Below are 13,611 nucleotides of genomic sequence, written 5' to 3'. Positions count from 1 at the left end.
CCCTTCCCACTAAAAAAACAGAAACATAAAAGGAATAACTAAATACCCAAAAGCCACTTCAAACACCCAGATTTGCAAAACAAGAAATAGATAACCTAAATAATCTTATTTCAGAAAGAGAAATTGAACAGGGCATAAAAGTTATGCCTCTCCTTTTGTTTATATATCTTTCCTAGTGATTCCATGTAAAAGAACAGAAAGATTTTATTCTACCAGCTGGGGTCCAGGGTGATAGTTATATCTGTAGGCAGATCAATCAATTGATCTATCTATTACTTATATGTGTATGCAGCATTCACTGGTCAGCCAATCAGCCAGGCCAAGTAAGTCTTCCAGTGGTAATGTGAAGGTGCAGTGGGTACCATGGGCTAAAACAAAGCAGGAATAGGTATGCATTACAGATTAGAGCACATAAGGAATTGACAATGTCTCACCTGGGCTTGGGCCTTTATCTTTTCATATTCTCCCTTCATCCTTTTCTGGACATCTTCATCTACGCTGGGGTCTCCTATCCTGTTGAACAAGGAGGCTGCTTCTTCGAGCAGCCTATCCAAGAGGATGGACTGGTTCAGGATGTTATTGAGCAGGACTTGAGAGTGGCTAAGTTGCCACTGCTTTTCTTTTAGTCCCACTTGCAGCTCCACACTGGTCTCCAAGGTCATCTTAATCTTTTGGAACCACCGGTAAAATTCATCCTGGGCCAGCAAATATTCACTCCAGTGCAGCCACACCCACTCAATCCGGCTGTTAAAAGGGGAAAACAAATATAACTACTACTAAAAATAGCACGATTATGTTGCATTTAGAGTTTATGAAACACTTTTCTTATGAGTTTTATGAGTAATGCAGTATACATAATAATTTACTTATTTCTAGTAACTTAAGGCTTACAAGGAGGTGTGTGCTGGAATCACTTCTAACTCGAGATTGTTAAATTTTCAGTGTGAGCATTTATACCTCAGAAATTAGTGATTGCTACAAATCAGGCCTTGATTTTTCATTTTGTTGATTGTCTAGACTTTTTTTTAAGCAATTGGGGTTAAGTAACTTGCTCAAGGTTACACAGCCAGGTGTTTCTGGGTAGGTGCTAAGTGTCTGAGCCCGGATTCGATCCCCAGGTCATCCCAACACTGGGGCCAGTGCTCTTACTCACTGTGCTACCGTGTTTCCCCGATAATAAGACACTGTCTTATTATTTTTTTGGAAAGAAAAACACGAGAGGGCTTATTTTCAGGGGAGGGCTTATGTTGTCCTGCCTCAGCTCTCCTCCGTGGCACTGCTCTCAATGGCACCAGCAAGCAAATCACTGGGGAAGAACAGGATGATGCACTCAATGCTGCAGCTCTGATTGGATGCAGCTTGGAGCGCGGCGTGCATTTCACCCGGGGGGGGATGGTACATACAGAGGGTACCGTAATGTAGCGTGTAGCGCAGGGGATCACCTTCACTACAGTAACAATCTCAATAGGGCTTATTTTCAGGGGAGGGCTTATTTTAGAGGAATCTTACACAGTAAGGGGAGGGCTTATTTTCGGGATAGGTCTTATTATCGGGGAAACATGGTACCTGGCCGCCCCTATTGTCTAGACTTTTAAAAGTGCTAATAATGCAGAAAAAGTAAACTTAAAAGTGTGTGAATATTTTTTCCCCCTCAGAGAGTGTGATTGTTAAACATTTACTAGCACACCCTTGAATTGGTCTGTAAACACCACTTGGGATCAGCACAAGTGTAGTAGAAGGGTTAGAGAATGAAGGCATCACTGGATTGGAGGCCTGGTGACTGGACTAATAAATTAATGATAATAATATGATAATAACTGTATTTACATAGTTTTTTTAAGGTTTGCAAAGTGTTTTACATCCATTATCTCATTTGAGCTTCATAACACTTTTGCTTACAAAGCACTCTCCTCATAACACTCCTGGCATAGTAGACAATACAAGTTTTATGATCTCCATTTAGTAGATAAGGAAACTCAGTCTCAAAATGACTTGACTCTTCACCCAAATGACTTGCCCAAAGTCACACAGCTAGCAAATACAAAAGCTTCTATTTGAACCTGTCTATTGATTCCCAGTCTAATAATCTTTTCATTGTACTATGAAAACTGTGGGATAAAAAAGAAAACATGAGTGAAATGTTCCCATGTCACTGGCTCTGAGAGTATTCAGGGTGTATCAGTTACACTAATGAAGGCAACCAAAGGACAAAGTAATAGAAGGCAAAGAGTAATCCAAAAATCATTTCTGTTTTGCCTTGAACCTCAGAGATGAGATATGGAACCTAGATACAGCACTCACATGCCCCCAATCTTATACATAATAATTAGCATTTATATAGCACTTTAAGGTTTACAAATTGCTTTACAATTATTATCTCATTTTATTCTCACAGTAACTCTGGTAGCTGCTAATATTATTCCTATTTTAAATGTGGGAAAACTGAGTCATGAAGTGTATTTGTTTTATTTTTAGGATCACACAAGTGAAAAATGTCAGAGGTAGGATCCAAACCCAGGTCCAGTGTTCATTCTATTGGATTGCTCAGCAATCCCTCTACTCCAGTCCCTATCTCATTCCCCATACTAATTGTAAAAAAAACTTTTTTACAGCTACTCCAACCTTCCACATCATTTAGCTTCCCACTTTACCAAGAAGATTAAGACCATCTGATATGAGGTCCTTTAGCCAAGAAAGTCCCTTTCCATTCCTCAAACTTCGGTTTCACAACTAGGGACAACTAGTGGAAGCTGCAAAGTATCAAATTTGGGTTTGATATAGGGGAAAACTTCCAATAATAATTAGGACTGTCCAAAATGGAATGGAATGGCATGCCATGGGGGCTGGGGGCTTCCCCCCACTGGAGCTTTTCAAGTACAGCTTAGATCACTTGTTATAGTGCAGTAAGGAGTTGGACTAGAAGGCTATTGAAGCCTCTTCCTTTGAAGATTCTGTGATTTGCCAGCCATTCTTATTGGCTCATAGATCCAGAGACAGAAGGAATTTCAGAGATCATCTAGTTCAGCCACTTTATTTTATGGATGAGGAAATCAAAGCCCAAGGAAGTTAGATGAGTTGCCCAAGTTTACACAGGTAGTAAAAATCAATAAGAGTCATTTTCTTTTCCTTCAATTGAATTTAATTCAGTGAAAAAATGATGAAATATCCCAACTGCTCATTAAGACTCATTCTTCTAATTCAGGGGTTCCTAACCTGAGACCCACAGACTTAGACTTTAGGGAGTCATGAACTTGAAAAGAAAAAAAAAATCATATCTAACTAAAATTTAGCATTTCCTTTAAATATTTAAAAATATTATCATGAGAGGATAATACCTCCAAAGAAGTCCATGATATACAAAAGACTAATAATGCTTGTGTAACCTGACCCTTTATCACCCTGCTTCCAACCTTATCCCTTCTTTTCCAGAATTCTGTCAGAGTAGTCTTCTCCTCTCTAAAATGCTAATGTATCTTCTCTTCCCTTTTTTTCTCCCTCCTCCTTCCCCATCTCCCCACTTTGTGTATCTACTACCTCTGTCTCTGTCTGCTGTCTGTCTCTTTCTCTCCATTCCCATCTATAAACATACCTGGGTTTCTTTAATTCTAAACCCCCCCCCCAAATTAAAAACAAAACAAAACACTCTTCCCTTGATTTTTTATCCCATTCAGTTTTTCTACCTCCCCTTTTCCTCCCCTTCACTAATAAACTTCTCTGTAAAAGTAGTCTACACCTGCTTCCTCCACTTACACAATATCTGCTTTTTCTTCAACCCTTTGCAGTCTGGTTTCTATTCATGCAACTCGATAAACTATTCTAAGGTTGCCAGGGATCTTCCTCTATCCCCAAATCTCACACTTTTTGACAATTCTGACACTGTTAATCCTTTCTTGCTTCTAAATATCCCCTTCCTTTCAATTCTGAGACATTACAGTCTCTTGACTCCCTTCAAACCTTTTAATTGCTCCTTTTCTATAACTCCTCTGTTGGTTTTTCACTCTCCAATTCCATAAAAAGAACCCCCTTAAAACAGAACCCCTGAGGTTCTATCCTTGTCTCTCTTCTCTTCCTCTCCTTTCCTTTCCACCCCTCTGCTTTCCCTTCTCCTACCTTCTCCCTTCTTCTCATCTCCTCTTACCCCTTCTCTCTATATACTTTCCCCAAAAGCAAATTAATTTAATTCCACAGCTTCAATCAGTACCTCTATGCAGATACTCCCAAGTTTACCTCCAAACCAACTTCTCTTCTGAGTTCTAGACCTTCATCTCTAGCTACCTACATACAAGACCTGTATAACTGGATTTCCCACCAGGAACTCAATTTTATTTTTTTTAACCTTTTTTTTCTTTATTAATTTTTTTAAATCTTTTTTTTCTTTATTAATTTCAGGAACTCAACTTTAACATGTCCAAAAAAGAACTTGCTATCTTTTTTCTCAAAATCTGTTAATTCTTCTGATTTGATAGTTTCTATCAAGGATCCCATCATTCCCCCCGTCTCACATATTTGAAACTCTGATGATATCTATGATTCTTCCTTCACCCTCATCTCATGTATCCAGTCACCCTGTATTGTAAATTCTACCTTTGTAATAGCTCTCCCATCCACTCTCCCCTCTCTCTTCTTACTGACATCTTCCAAGTATAGGCCCTTAATTCCCCTTCTCCTCGACTATTGTAACAGCTTCTCCATTTCTTCTTTCTCTAGATCATCCTTCCCGTGCTTCCAGACAGCTTTGTCATGAAGAGTCATTGTTCCATGAAGCACCTGTTATTTTCCAAGAAATATGAAAAAAAAAACCCACTGCCTGGCTTTCAAAGTATTAGCATTCTAATGTCACTCTCCTTCTCCAAGTATAGCTCACTCTAACTTGTCATTTTCCTTATAAACCTTAACTTTCTCAGGTCTGCCTTCACTTAGGTTCTTCTATATGCTAGGAATGGTCTTTCCTCCCCCACTCAACCTGCCAATTCCACCATATTGTCTATTGGATTCCTATTAATCTGTTAAAGACTGGCTCAAATGCCACTCCCCCAGAAAACCTTCCCCGATCCCCATATTGGTAAGGACCTGTCCTCTTTTGGACCTCACACAGCACTTCTGTTGCTCTATTCTGCTGCTCTCTGGTACATTTATCAAATATTATTTTGAACCATATTTATTTGCATATTATATTTACCTACTATACTATACAAAGCAGGGGCTATTTTTTCCTCTAAACTTTATATCTATCCAATGCCTAGAACAGCATTTGGAAGTAGATGTTTAATAAATGTTCTTTTGATCATATTGTTTAACCAACCAATAATGCCCCTCTATGAGGTGATCTTAGCTCTATTTAAAACCTTTAATGATGGTGAGGTCATTACTTCTCCAGACAGCCTATTTTAATAGCATTTCCTTCTGATAATGGCCCAAAATCTGATTCCTGTCAATTTTGGTCTACTAAAGTTAATACCTATTCCCTATGACAGTCCTTTGGATATTTGAAGACAGTTATCAAACTCCTCAAAACTCAACTACCTTTAGCTAATCTTCATGTGGCATGGTTTCCAGTCTTTTCTCCTTCCTCATTCTTCCTCCAGTCCTGGTCCTTCTACTCTAAAGATCCTCCAGTTTGTCATTGTCTCTCCTAAAATATGGTGCCCAGCCTTGATTCTACCAACTCCTGTTTATAAATTTTTACTTTTCCAAAGACTTTCACATCTATTATTTCCAATAATAACAGTAATTATAATAGTTAGCACTTATATAGCAGTTTAAGGTTGACAAAGTGCTTATTTTATCCTCAAAACAACCATGGGAGTTGGGTGCTATTGTTATCTCCATTTTACAAACTAGAAAATTAAGGCAGAGAGAAGTTAAGTGATTTTCTCAGGGTCCTATAACAGTATCTGAGACCAGATTCAAAGTCAAGTTTTCTAGATTACTGATTTAATGGTCTATCTACTACATAACCTACTTGTCTCACTTGGACAAGAAGAAAGGAAATCCAGATCCTGGTCCCAGTGTCTCGAGTGAGACATCTCAGTATTCTGCTTTTTAATGGAGAAAAATATTTGCTCTATTTGCCTCATAGAATTTTGTGGGAATTAGATTACAAGATACATGAAAAGACGGGCGGCCAGTTAGCACAGCAAGTAAGAGCACCGGCTCCAGTGTTGAGAAGACCTGGAGATCGAATCCCGGGCTCAGACACTTAGCACCCACCCAGAAACACCTGGCCGTGTAACCTTGAGCAAGTTACTTAACCCCAATTGCTTAGGGGCAGCCAGGTGGCTCAGCGAGTGAGAGCAGTGGCTCCAATGTCGGGATGACCTGGATCGAATCCGGGCTCAGATACTCAGCACCACACCCAGAAATAACTGGCCGTGTAACCTTGAGCAAGTTACTTAACCCTGATTGCTTTAAAAAAAAAAAAAAGATACATGAAAAGATTTGGAAATAAACACACATATATACACATATAGATATATACACAAACACACGTATACATACATATATAATGTAAGGCATGATCAATAGTAATTTTTAAAAAATAAAAATCTCATAAACTTGGTATAAATTTATAACTGGTTAACTACAATATAATTGACTTATGATGGGACCAGGAGGTTAGTATAACATGTGTACCTTATATTGAAGAACACCACCTTTTTACATCATTGCCAAAGCATGATAGATTGCCAGTGCTTGTTATTGGGATTAAATGTTATTATTATAATTATTATCAATCAAGAAGGGAGGGACTAGAGATCATAAGAGAACATTCCATTCCTAATAAGCTCTAATAGGGCCACTCTCTTTCATGATAATATTAGGAAAATGTGGATTTCTGCAATGAAGCAACGAATGTATAGTGGGAAGAGTAATGAATTTGGAATTCATGAAAGTTTGAATTCCAGCTGTTATTTGGGCCAATTATTTCCTTTTGGAGGGCCTCAATTTTTCTCCTCTGTATAAAAAAAAAAAGAGACAGTTGGGTAGGATTGCCGAAAAGGTGCCTTCACTAGCTCCCATATACAATAGGCCTAAGGCCTCAAGAGTTTCTTCTACCAAGGCTTCCAATAGCTCACTACCTGTGACAGTGAGTGATGTAGATAACTGTTTCTTCCCACTGGGTTTTGATATCCTTCAGCCTGGCCAGGATCTTGTGCTTCTGTTCCTCACTACAACAGCTGAGAAGATTGTCTGCTGACTTCAGGACCAGGTCCATCTTCATTTGTCCCTCTGGTTCCAGATGACATATTTTCTAACAAAAGCAAAGTTGACAAAAATTCACATTTCCATAGTTTCTATAGTTTATCAGGACTTTTATCCCCAAAATTCTATGGGTAGGTTGTAATAGTTCAATCTTCTCTTTAAAAATCTGTTAAAACACATTTTATTGATCCTTTGTCTTTACATCAATCATTTGAACACCTCACCCCTCTCAATGAACTTTGCCTTTTGATGAAGCAAGTCAGTTAAGTAAAAATATCCTATACGGTGACCCCATCTACCAGCATACACAATATATTAATTTTTCTTATTTTTATTAATTTTCCCAGTAATCTCCCATCTCTCAGTGGTGAGGAGGGAGGTATGTTGCATTATCTGATTTGGGGATCATTATTGGTTTTTCAGTTACCCAGAATTGAACTTCCTTTTGGTAATCTTTTCACTTATATTATTATATTCTTTGTATATAATATTCCCTTAGTTCCGCTTAATCTTTTTGCATCTTTTTATGTGAATCTTCCAAAGTTATTTTGAATCCCTCACATCTATCATTTCTTACTATACTATAATATTCCAAAACATAAAAATTTTTTGGATATTTCTTAATGTATACCCACTCTGTGTTCAAATCTTTAGTACCACAAAGACTGTTACCATAAATATTTTTAATGTATATTGGACCTTTGTTTCTGTCTCTTATTTCTTTTGTGTATATGCCCCAAAATGAGATCACTGGGTCAAAAGGCACTGGTAATTAAGTCCCTTGCTGAATGATGCCAAATTGGACTACTTCACAGCTTCAATATCAGCACATTAGTATGCCTGCCTACCTTCCCATAGTTCCTTCAGCAATAACGGTTTCCATCTTTTCTTATCTTTTACAATTTGAATGGTGTGAGGTAAAACCTCAGAGTTGTTTTAACTTGGATTTCTTGAACTTTCGGTGATTTGGAGCACATCTTAAAGTGATCATTTATAGTTTGCAATTTTTCTCTTGACAAGGCATTGTCAGGAGGGACAGAAACAGTGATGTCATGGGAGCTCCTGGAGTCAAGATTAATGAGTTCATTATCAACCATTTTTTTTTCATAAGAATTACCTTGTGGCAAATTCTTTCACTTTTTCTTTTACTACTGCTGCTGAGATTTCTGAATTGGGGATGGGGTGGGGGGAGTTTGACAAATATAATTTAGTGTGGTAAGGGGCAAATATATAGGATATATTGTTCTGCCACCTTTCTAGGATTCCTGCTCCTATTCTGTTCTACTTTGTATCATTTGTTTTTCATCTGTGACACATGAGAAAATGGGCTAGTCACATGCTAAGAGAAAGGAATATTTTGTGGACTGCCTATGTGCTCTACTGGTATCCTTGTAATATCGAGAAAAACTAAAGAAATCACAACATATCGGGTAGACTGTCTTAACAAACTTAAGGAAGGACACAGACAAGAATGGCATAAAATGGGCAGTCATGGATGGGCTATGATCTTCTTTGGTGGAAATATCCACTTTGATAAGATCACAGATCCATTTGAGTACTGAGTATAAACTATAAGCATAAATAATATATGGGTGAAAAAAATAATATATGGATGTCTCTACATACACAATGAGAAGCTAGGTGGCACCATGGATAGAGTGTGGGGCCTGGAGTCAGAAAGACTCATCTTCTGAGTTCAAATCTGGCCTCAGACACCTACTAGCTGTGTGACCTTGGGCAAATCACTTAACCCTCTTTGCCTCAGTTTCCTCATCTGTAAAATGAACTGGAGAAGAAAATGGCAAATCATTCCAGTTTCTTTGCCAAGAAAATTCCAAATGGGGTCATGAAGAGTCAGACACAACTGAAAAACCTAAACAACATACATAATACATACAAATATACATGTATCTTACTTCCCAAGGAAGCTGAAATAGCACTTAAAAAGGCAAATTCAGGAAGAGTGGCTAGACCAGAATGAAGCAACACAGTCCTGAAAATATTGAAAATATTACAAAGTGGTTTTATAAGGTAGCTTGGGAAGAAGATACTAAAAGAATGAAAAAGTTAGAAACAATATAAATACCCCAAATAGACAACCAAGAGAATATAAATAACTAATAGCCAATGTGTCTACCTTTCAATCTTTATAAAATGTTTGTGAAAATCACATATATACATATGGAGAAAGAACAAGAGAGAAAAAATATGCTTGATGATAATGAGAATAGCAATCATTACACTTTTTATTTATTTTTCTTTTTGTTTGTGTTTTCTTTTGCAACATGGATGATGTAAAAATATATTCTGCATCATTTCACATGTATAATTGATATCAAATTGCATACCTTCTCAAGGGAGGGTGTCAAGGTAGAAGGGAGGGAGAAAATTTGAAACTTAAAATTTTTTAAAAATAAAAGTTTAAAAAATTACATGTAATTGGTATTTAATGAAATAGATAAAACTATATTTACAAAAATATATAAAGCTTTGTATTGTATATTATATAAATGTTATATAAAGCTTTGAGGTTTGTAAAGCATTTTACATATGTTCATTCAATTTAATTTATATTTGATGACAATATATGAAGGGAATAGACAATATTGTTTTATAAACAATATTCTGTGACAACCCACATCTTTGCACAACTGACTATAAGATTAAAAAAAAAAAGAATATAAGATCTTGTGTTTATTGTTTGTTGACTGCAAAATAAATAAATATATTGGCTGAGTAGAATAAAGCATAGTCTCAAAAACTCTCCCCCAATAAAGAATCTTACATGCATATATTAATATAAAATTTCAAGATAAGTTAAACCACTATGAAATCTGTTCAGTGACCCTAAAATTAGTAACATCAAGTAAACTCTCAGGGAGGTATATATGTTTGCCACTAGTGTTTGCCACTGTCATGAAGGATGTCCTATATGATGTCCAAATAAAGAAGGCAAGGTCCTCAGGATGTTCCTCTCTATAAATGACATTGTATTAACTATAGTAAGCCCCAGAATATTTGAAGGCCTCCTCAGTAATATTCATGATCACCTCCAAAAGATAAGGCAAGCAAACCATACACACAAAAAACTAAATGGAATTTTTTAAAAATCTATTTGTTCACACTATGACATAGAGTTGGACTGCCAACCTAATGAGCTTTTCTATCAGTACTTATAGTTTGGTTTGGCACTGCAGATGGAGAATGAATTGAAGAGAGAGTTGAAAAGAAGGAAGAGAATGGGTTAGATGCTATTTGAAAAATGCAAAGAGCTTTTGATGATCCCAACATGTTCCCTGGAATAAAAAATAGAATTTAGCACTCCTATTCCCTGACGATACCATATGTTTCCTAGTTTGGGGACAACACAATGTCCAAAGAATCAAAATTGTAAGTGAACCAAAGAACAATGGGAAGATATATATTAGATGCGCAGTATATTTTCAACATTGGGTTATATATAAGAAGTGGCACAGAGAATATCACAGATGGAACATATGATCAGAAAAAGACTGAAAAGTAAGCATTAGAAACAACAAGTAGATACTCTTTAAGTGCTATACTGGTAGCTAAGAAAACCCCTAGAGCAGAGGTTCTCAATCTAGTATCCCTGAATAAAAAAAAAAAATTGAAACAATTTCAATATAATTGGTTTCCTTTGAAATCCTATTTATTTTATGCATTGAATGGCTTTACTTTGAGAAAGGGTCTACCAAGCTTCACCAAATTGACAAAGGGGACCAACGACTTTTTAAAAAATACTCTCTCCTAGAGGAAAGTTTCCACTATTTTAGATAAACCCTTTTTAGAGAATCTATGGAAGATCATGGACAAGAATACTATAGGGTGAGAAGGCAATTGGTATCATTGAAAAGGATATACATGTAAGATCAAAGAATCATAGATTGGGAGTTGGAAGGTAATTTCCTCAACTTGCAGATGAGTAAAATGAGGCCCAGAAAGTTTAATCAATCTGCCTAAAGTCCCACATGTAGACATCATTGAGATCACAGGTCTGCTGAAATATCTGACACATACAGTTCTGACATGCAGCACCATATGGGATTACAAAAAAATGCTAAGTCGCCACACAGCAAAGCCTCTCTTGTCCCTTTGCCATATGACTACTTGGTATACTGAACCTTCCTCATAAAAGAGAAGCCAGAGGAAAATCCCTCTGTATCAAGGGGGGGCACAGTACTTGATAGAGCCTCATGGGAGATTTCTAAAACATCACTATGGACTCTCCAGGGCTTTTCAATATCAGCACGATGCAAAGTCCCATTCCATCCTGATATCATGTACAAGGTTGTATTGTGGTTTTCTTGATACTTCATAGAGTATATGCCACCTCCTCCACGAAATCTTTACTGAAGCTTTCTTTCCTTCACTGATAGTAAGGATCATCAACCTGAACCAAACATTTTTTTTTAATATAAAGATTACATTTTATTGTTTTGCTTTTTGGAGGGGGAAAGGTAAGGCAGTTGGGGTTAAGTGACTTGCCCAAGGTCACACAGCTAGTAAATGTGTCAAGTGTCTGAGGCCAGATTTGAACTCAGGTCCCCTTGACTCCAAGGCCAATGCTCTAGCTCTATTCACTGTGCCACCTAGCCAAAACAACACATTTTTAAGCTAATAGACATCTTGTGTGTATTAGAATTATCTGTGTCTATGTTTTATCCTCCTGCTAGATTGCAACTTCCATGAGGACAGGGATACCATCTCACCTTGACCAAGTCACTTAATTTCTCTGGCCCTCATTCACCTCATCTGTAAAGTGAGAGCATCCGACTAAATTATCTCAAAGACTCTGGATCCTAAAATTTTTGGCTTAAGTTTAATATCTTCTCCAAGGTGTAGCTCAGGGCTCCACATAAAGCAGATGTTTAATAAATGTCTGTTGAATGCATGCTAAGGCATCTTGCCAAGCAACCTAATTTATACTAAAAAAAAAACAGTTTAGGCAACAGAGGAGTCTGAATCTATAAAACAAAGAAGATACCATCAAATGTGCCCCTCCCTAATACAAGTACAGATGGCACACCACCTCATCAACACACCCCTTGTTGGAAGGCTGGTGTTCAGACTTGAGTACTTTCTTCAAAGGATCCTCAGATCTCGAAGTCTTAATGAGTTATGAAAGTGCCCTCAGGACGCACTTGCCTGGTGCATATAAATGCATCCTTGGAACTCAGCTGTCTCTGTATTCACTCCCCTGATAAGTATTCTCCACTGAAGGGGAAAATAATGGGTCATTCTGAGTATAAAAAAGTGACAGGGAAGAATACTAATAAATATGATGTGATCCAGAAAAGAAAGTAAAAATCCCTCTCCTTAATATTAGATCTCGTATTGGTTTACTATTTTCTCAAAACCCAGAAAAAGATAGTCATTGGACAGCTACAGTTGCACCAGTAAACTCATTTTCCAAGGAGTGAATTCTATCCTCCTTCCACACTGCCAAAGACTATTTTCTTTGCCTGGGTTTTTTTTTTTTTTAACTAGTAAATTTAACAGAAAATAAATGTCAAGAGGAAGTGTGGAGCCATAAGTGCCAGCTGGCAAGGAATCACTTGGAAAATGATATACACATGGTATGCATGGGGAAGAACGTTTATATTTAAACTAGCCAATGAGGGAGTAAGTTAAGAATCAGCAGCTGAAGCAGGAGACGAACCCCGCCCCCCAAAAAGAAAAAAACCCTGAAAAGTGGACTTTGGACAACAGAGCTGCAATGCTTGTAATAAAAGCTTAGAACAAATCACTGGAACCTTTAGGAATACACAGAAACTGAGTGAATTTGACAGTTGGCAAAAATTAGCAACCCAGAATCTCAAAGTTGGAAGGGATGTGTCAGAGATTCTCTAGTCAATAAGCAAAGTGTGAATCCTATTTAAAAAATATAATGAATGGTCACAGCTTATGCTTCCATACTTTCAAGGTGGGGGAACTCGCCATCCTATGAAGTAATTTATTCCATTTTGGGACAGGAGAGAAGCTTCTTTAGAATGAATCAAAATCTGCCTCCTCCTCTAACTTTGATTCATTGCTCCTTGTTCTGCCTTCTCAAGCCAAGTATAACAAATCCTAATTCCTTTTCTGTATTACAGCCTTTCAAATATCTGAAGACAGTTATATGCAGGGCCAGCTTGAACGGCTCAGGAGAGCCAATTTCAAAACTTTCACTGTGAGCATTTACACCTCAGAACTAGCAAATGCTACAAATCAAAGCCTGATTTATTGTTTTGTTGATTTCTAGACTTAAGAAAGTATTGATGATGTAGATTAAACAAAAGTACATCCTGCAATACATTATTTTTTCAGAGAGCCTGTTATTGTACATTTACCAGCACACCCCTGGTTATTTGCCCATAAATCTTCCATTCTCCCAGTTAAGGGTTCTCA

The 13,611-nt window shown here is 37.3% G+C and overlaps 1 protein-coding gene across 4 annotated transcripts in view; it reads right to left on the bottom strand.

The window, feature by feature from the left end:
- SYNE3 (spectrin repeat containing nuclear envelope family member 3) overlaps positions 1–13,611 on the bottom strand; it is a 237,184-nt gene that overhangs the window by 129,608 nt on the left and 93,965 nt on the right. For all 4 annotated transcript variants that reach the window (XM_069104246.1, XM_069104245.1, XM_069104244.1 and 1 more), the window contains 2 exons: positions 7,080–7,252; positions 435–744 (listed from right to left, as the gene is read on the bottom strand). In XM_069104246.1, the coding sequence (XP_068960347.1) occupies positions 435–744; positions 7,080–7,252 (483 nt within the window). The remainder of the gene's footprint in view (positions 1–434; positions 745–7,079; positions 7,253–13,611) is intronic.

Source organism: Petaurus breviceps, unplaced genomic scaffold, assembly GCF_028583685.1.
Source record: "Petaurus breviceps papuanus isolate PSGF00001 unplaced genomic scaffold, PetGlider_PUasm1.0 685, whole genome shotgun sequence".
Lineage (NCBI taxonomy): Eukaryota > Metazoa > Chordata > Mammalia > Diprotodontia > Petauridae > Petaurus > Petaurus breviceps.
This window is presented reverse-complemented; position numbering and strand designations above follow the sequence as displayed.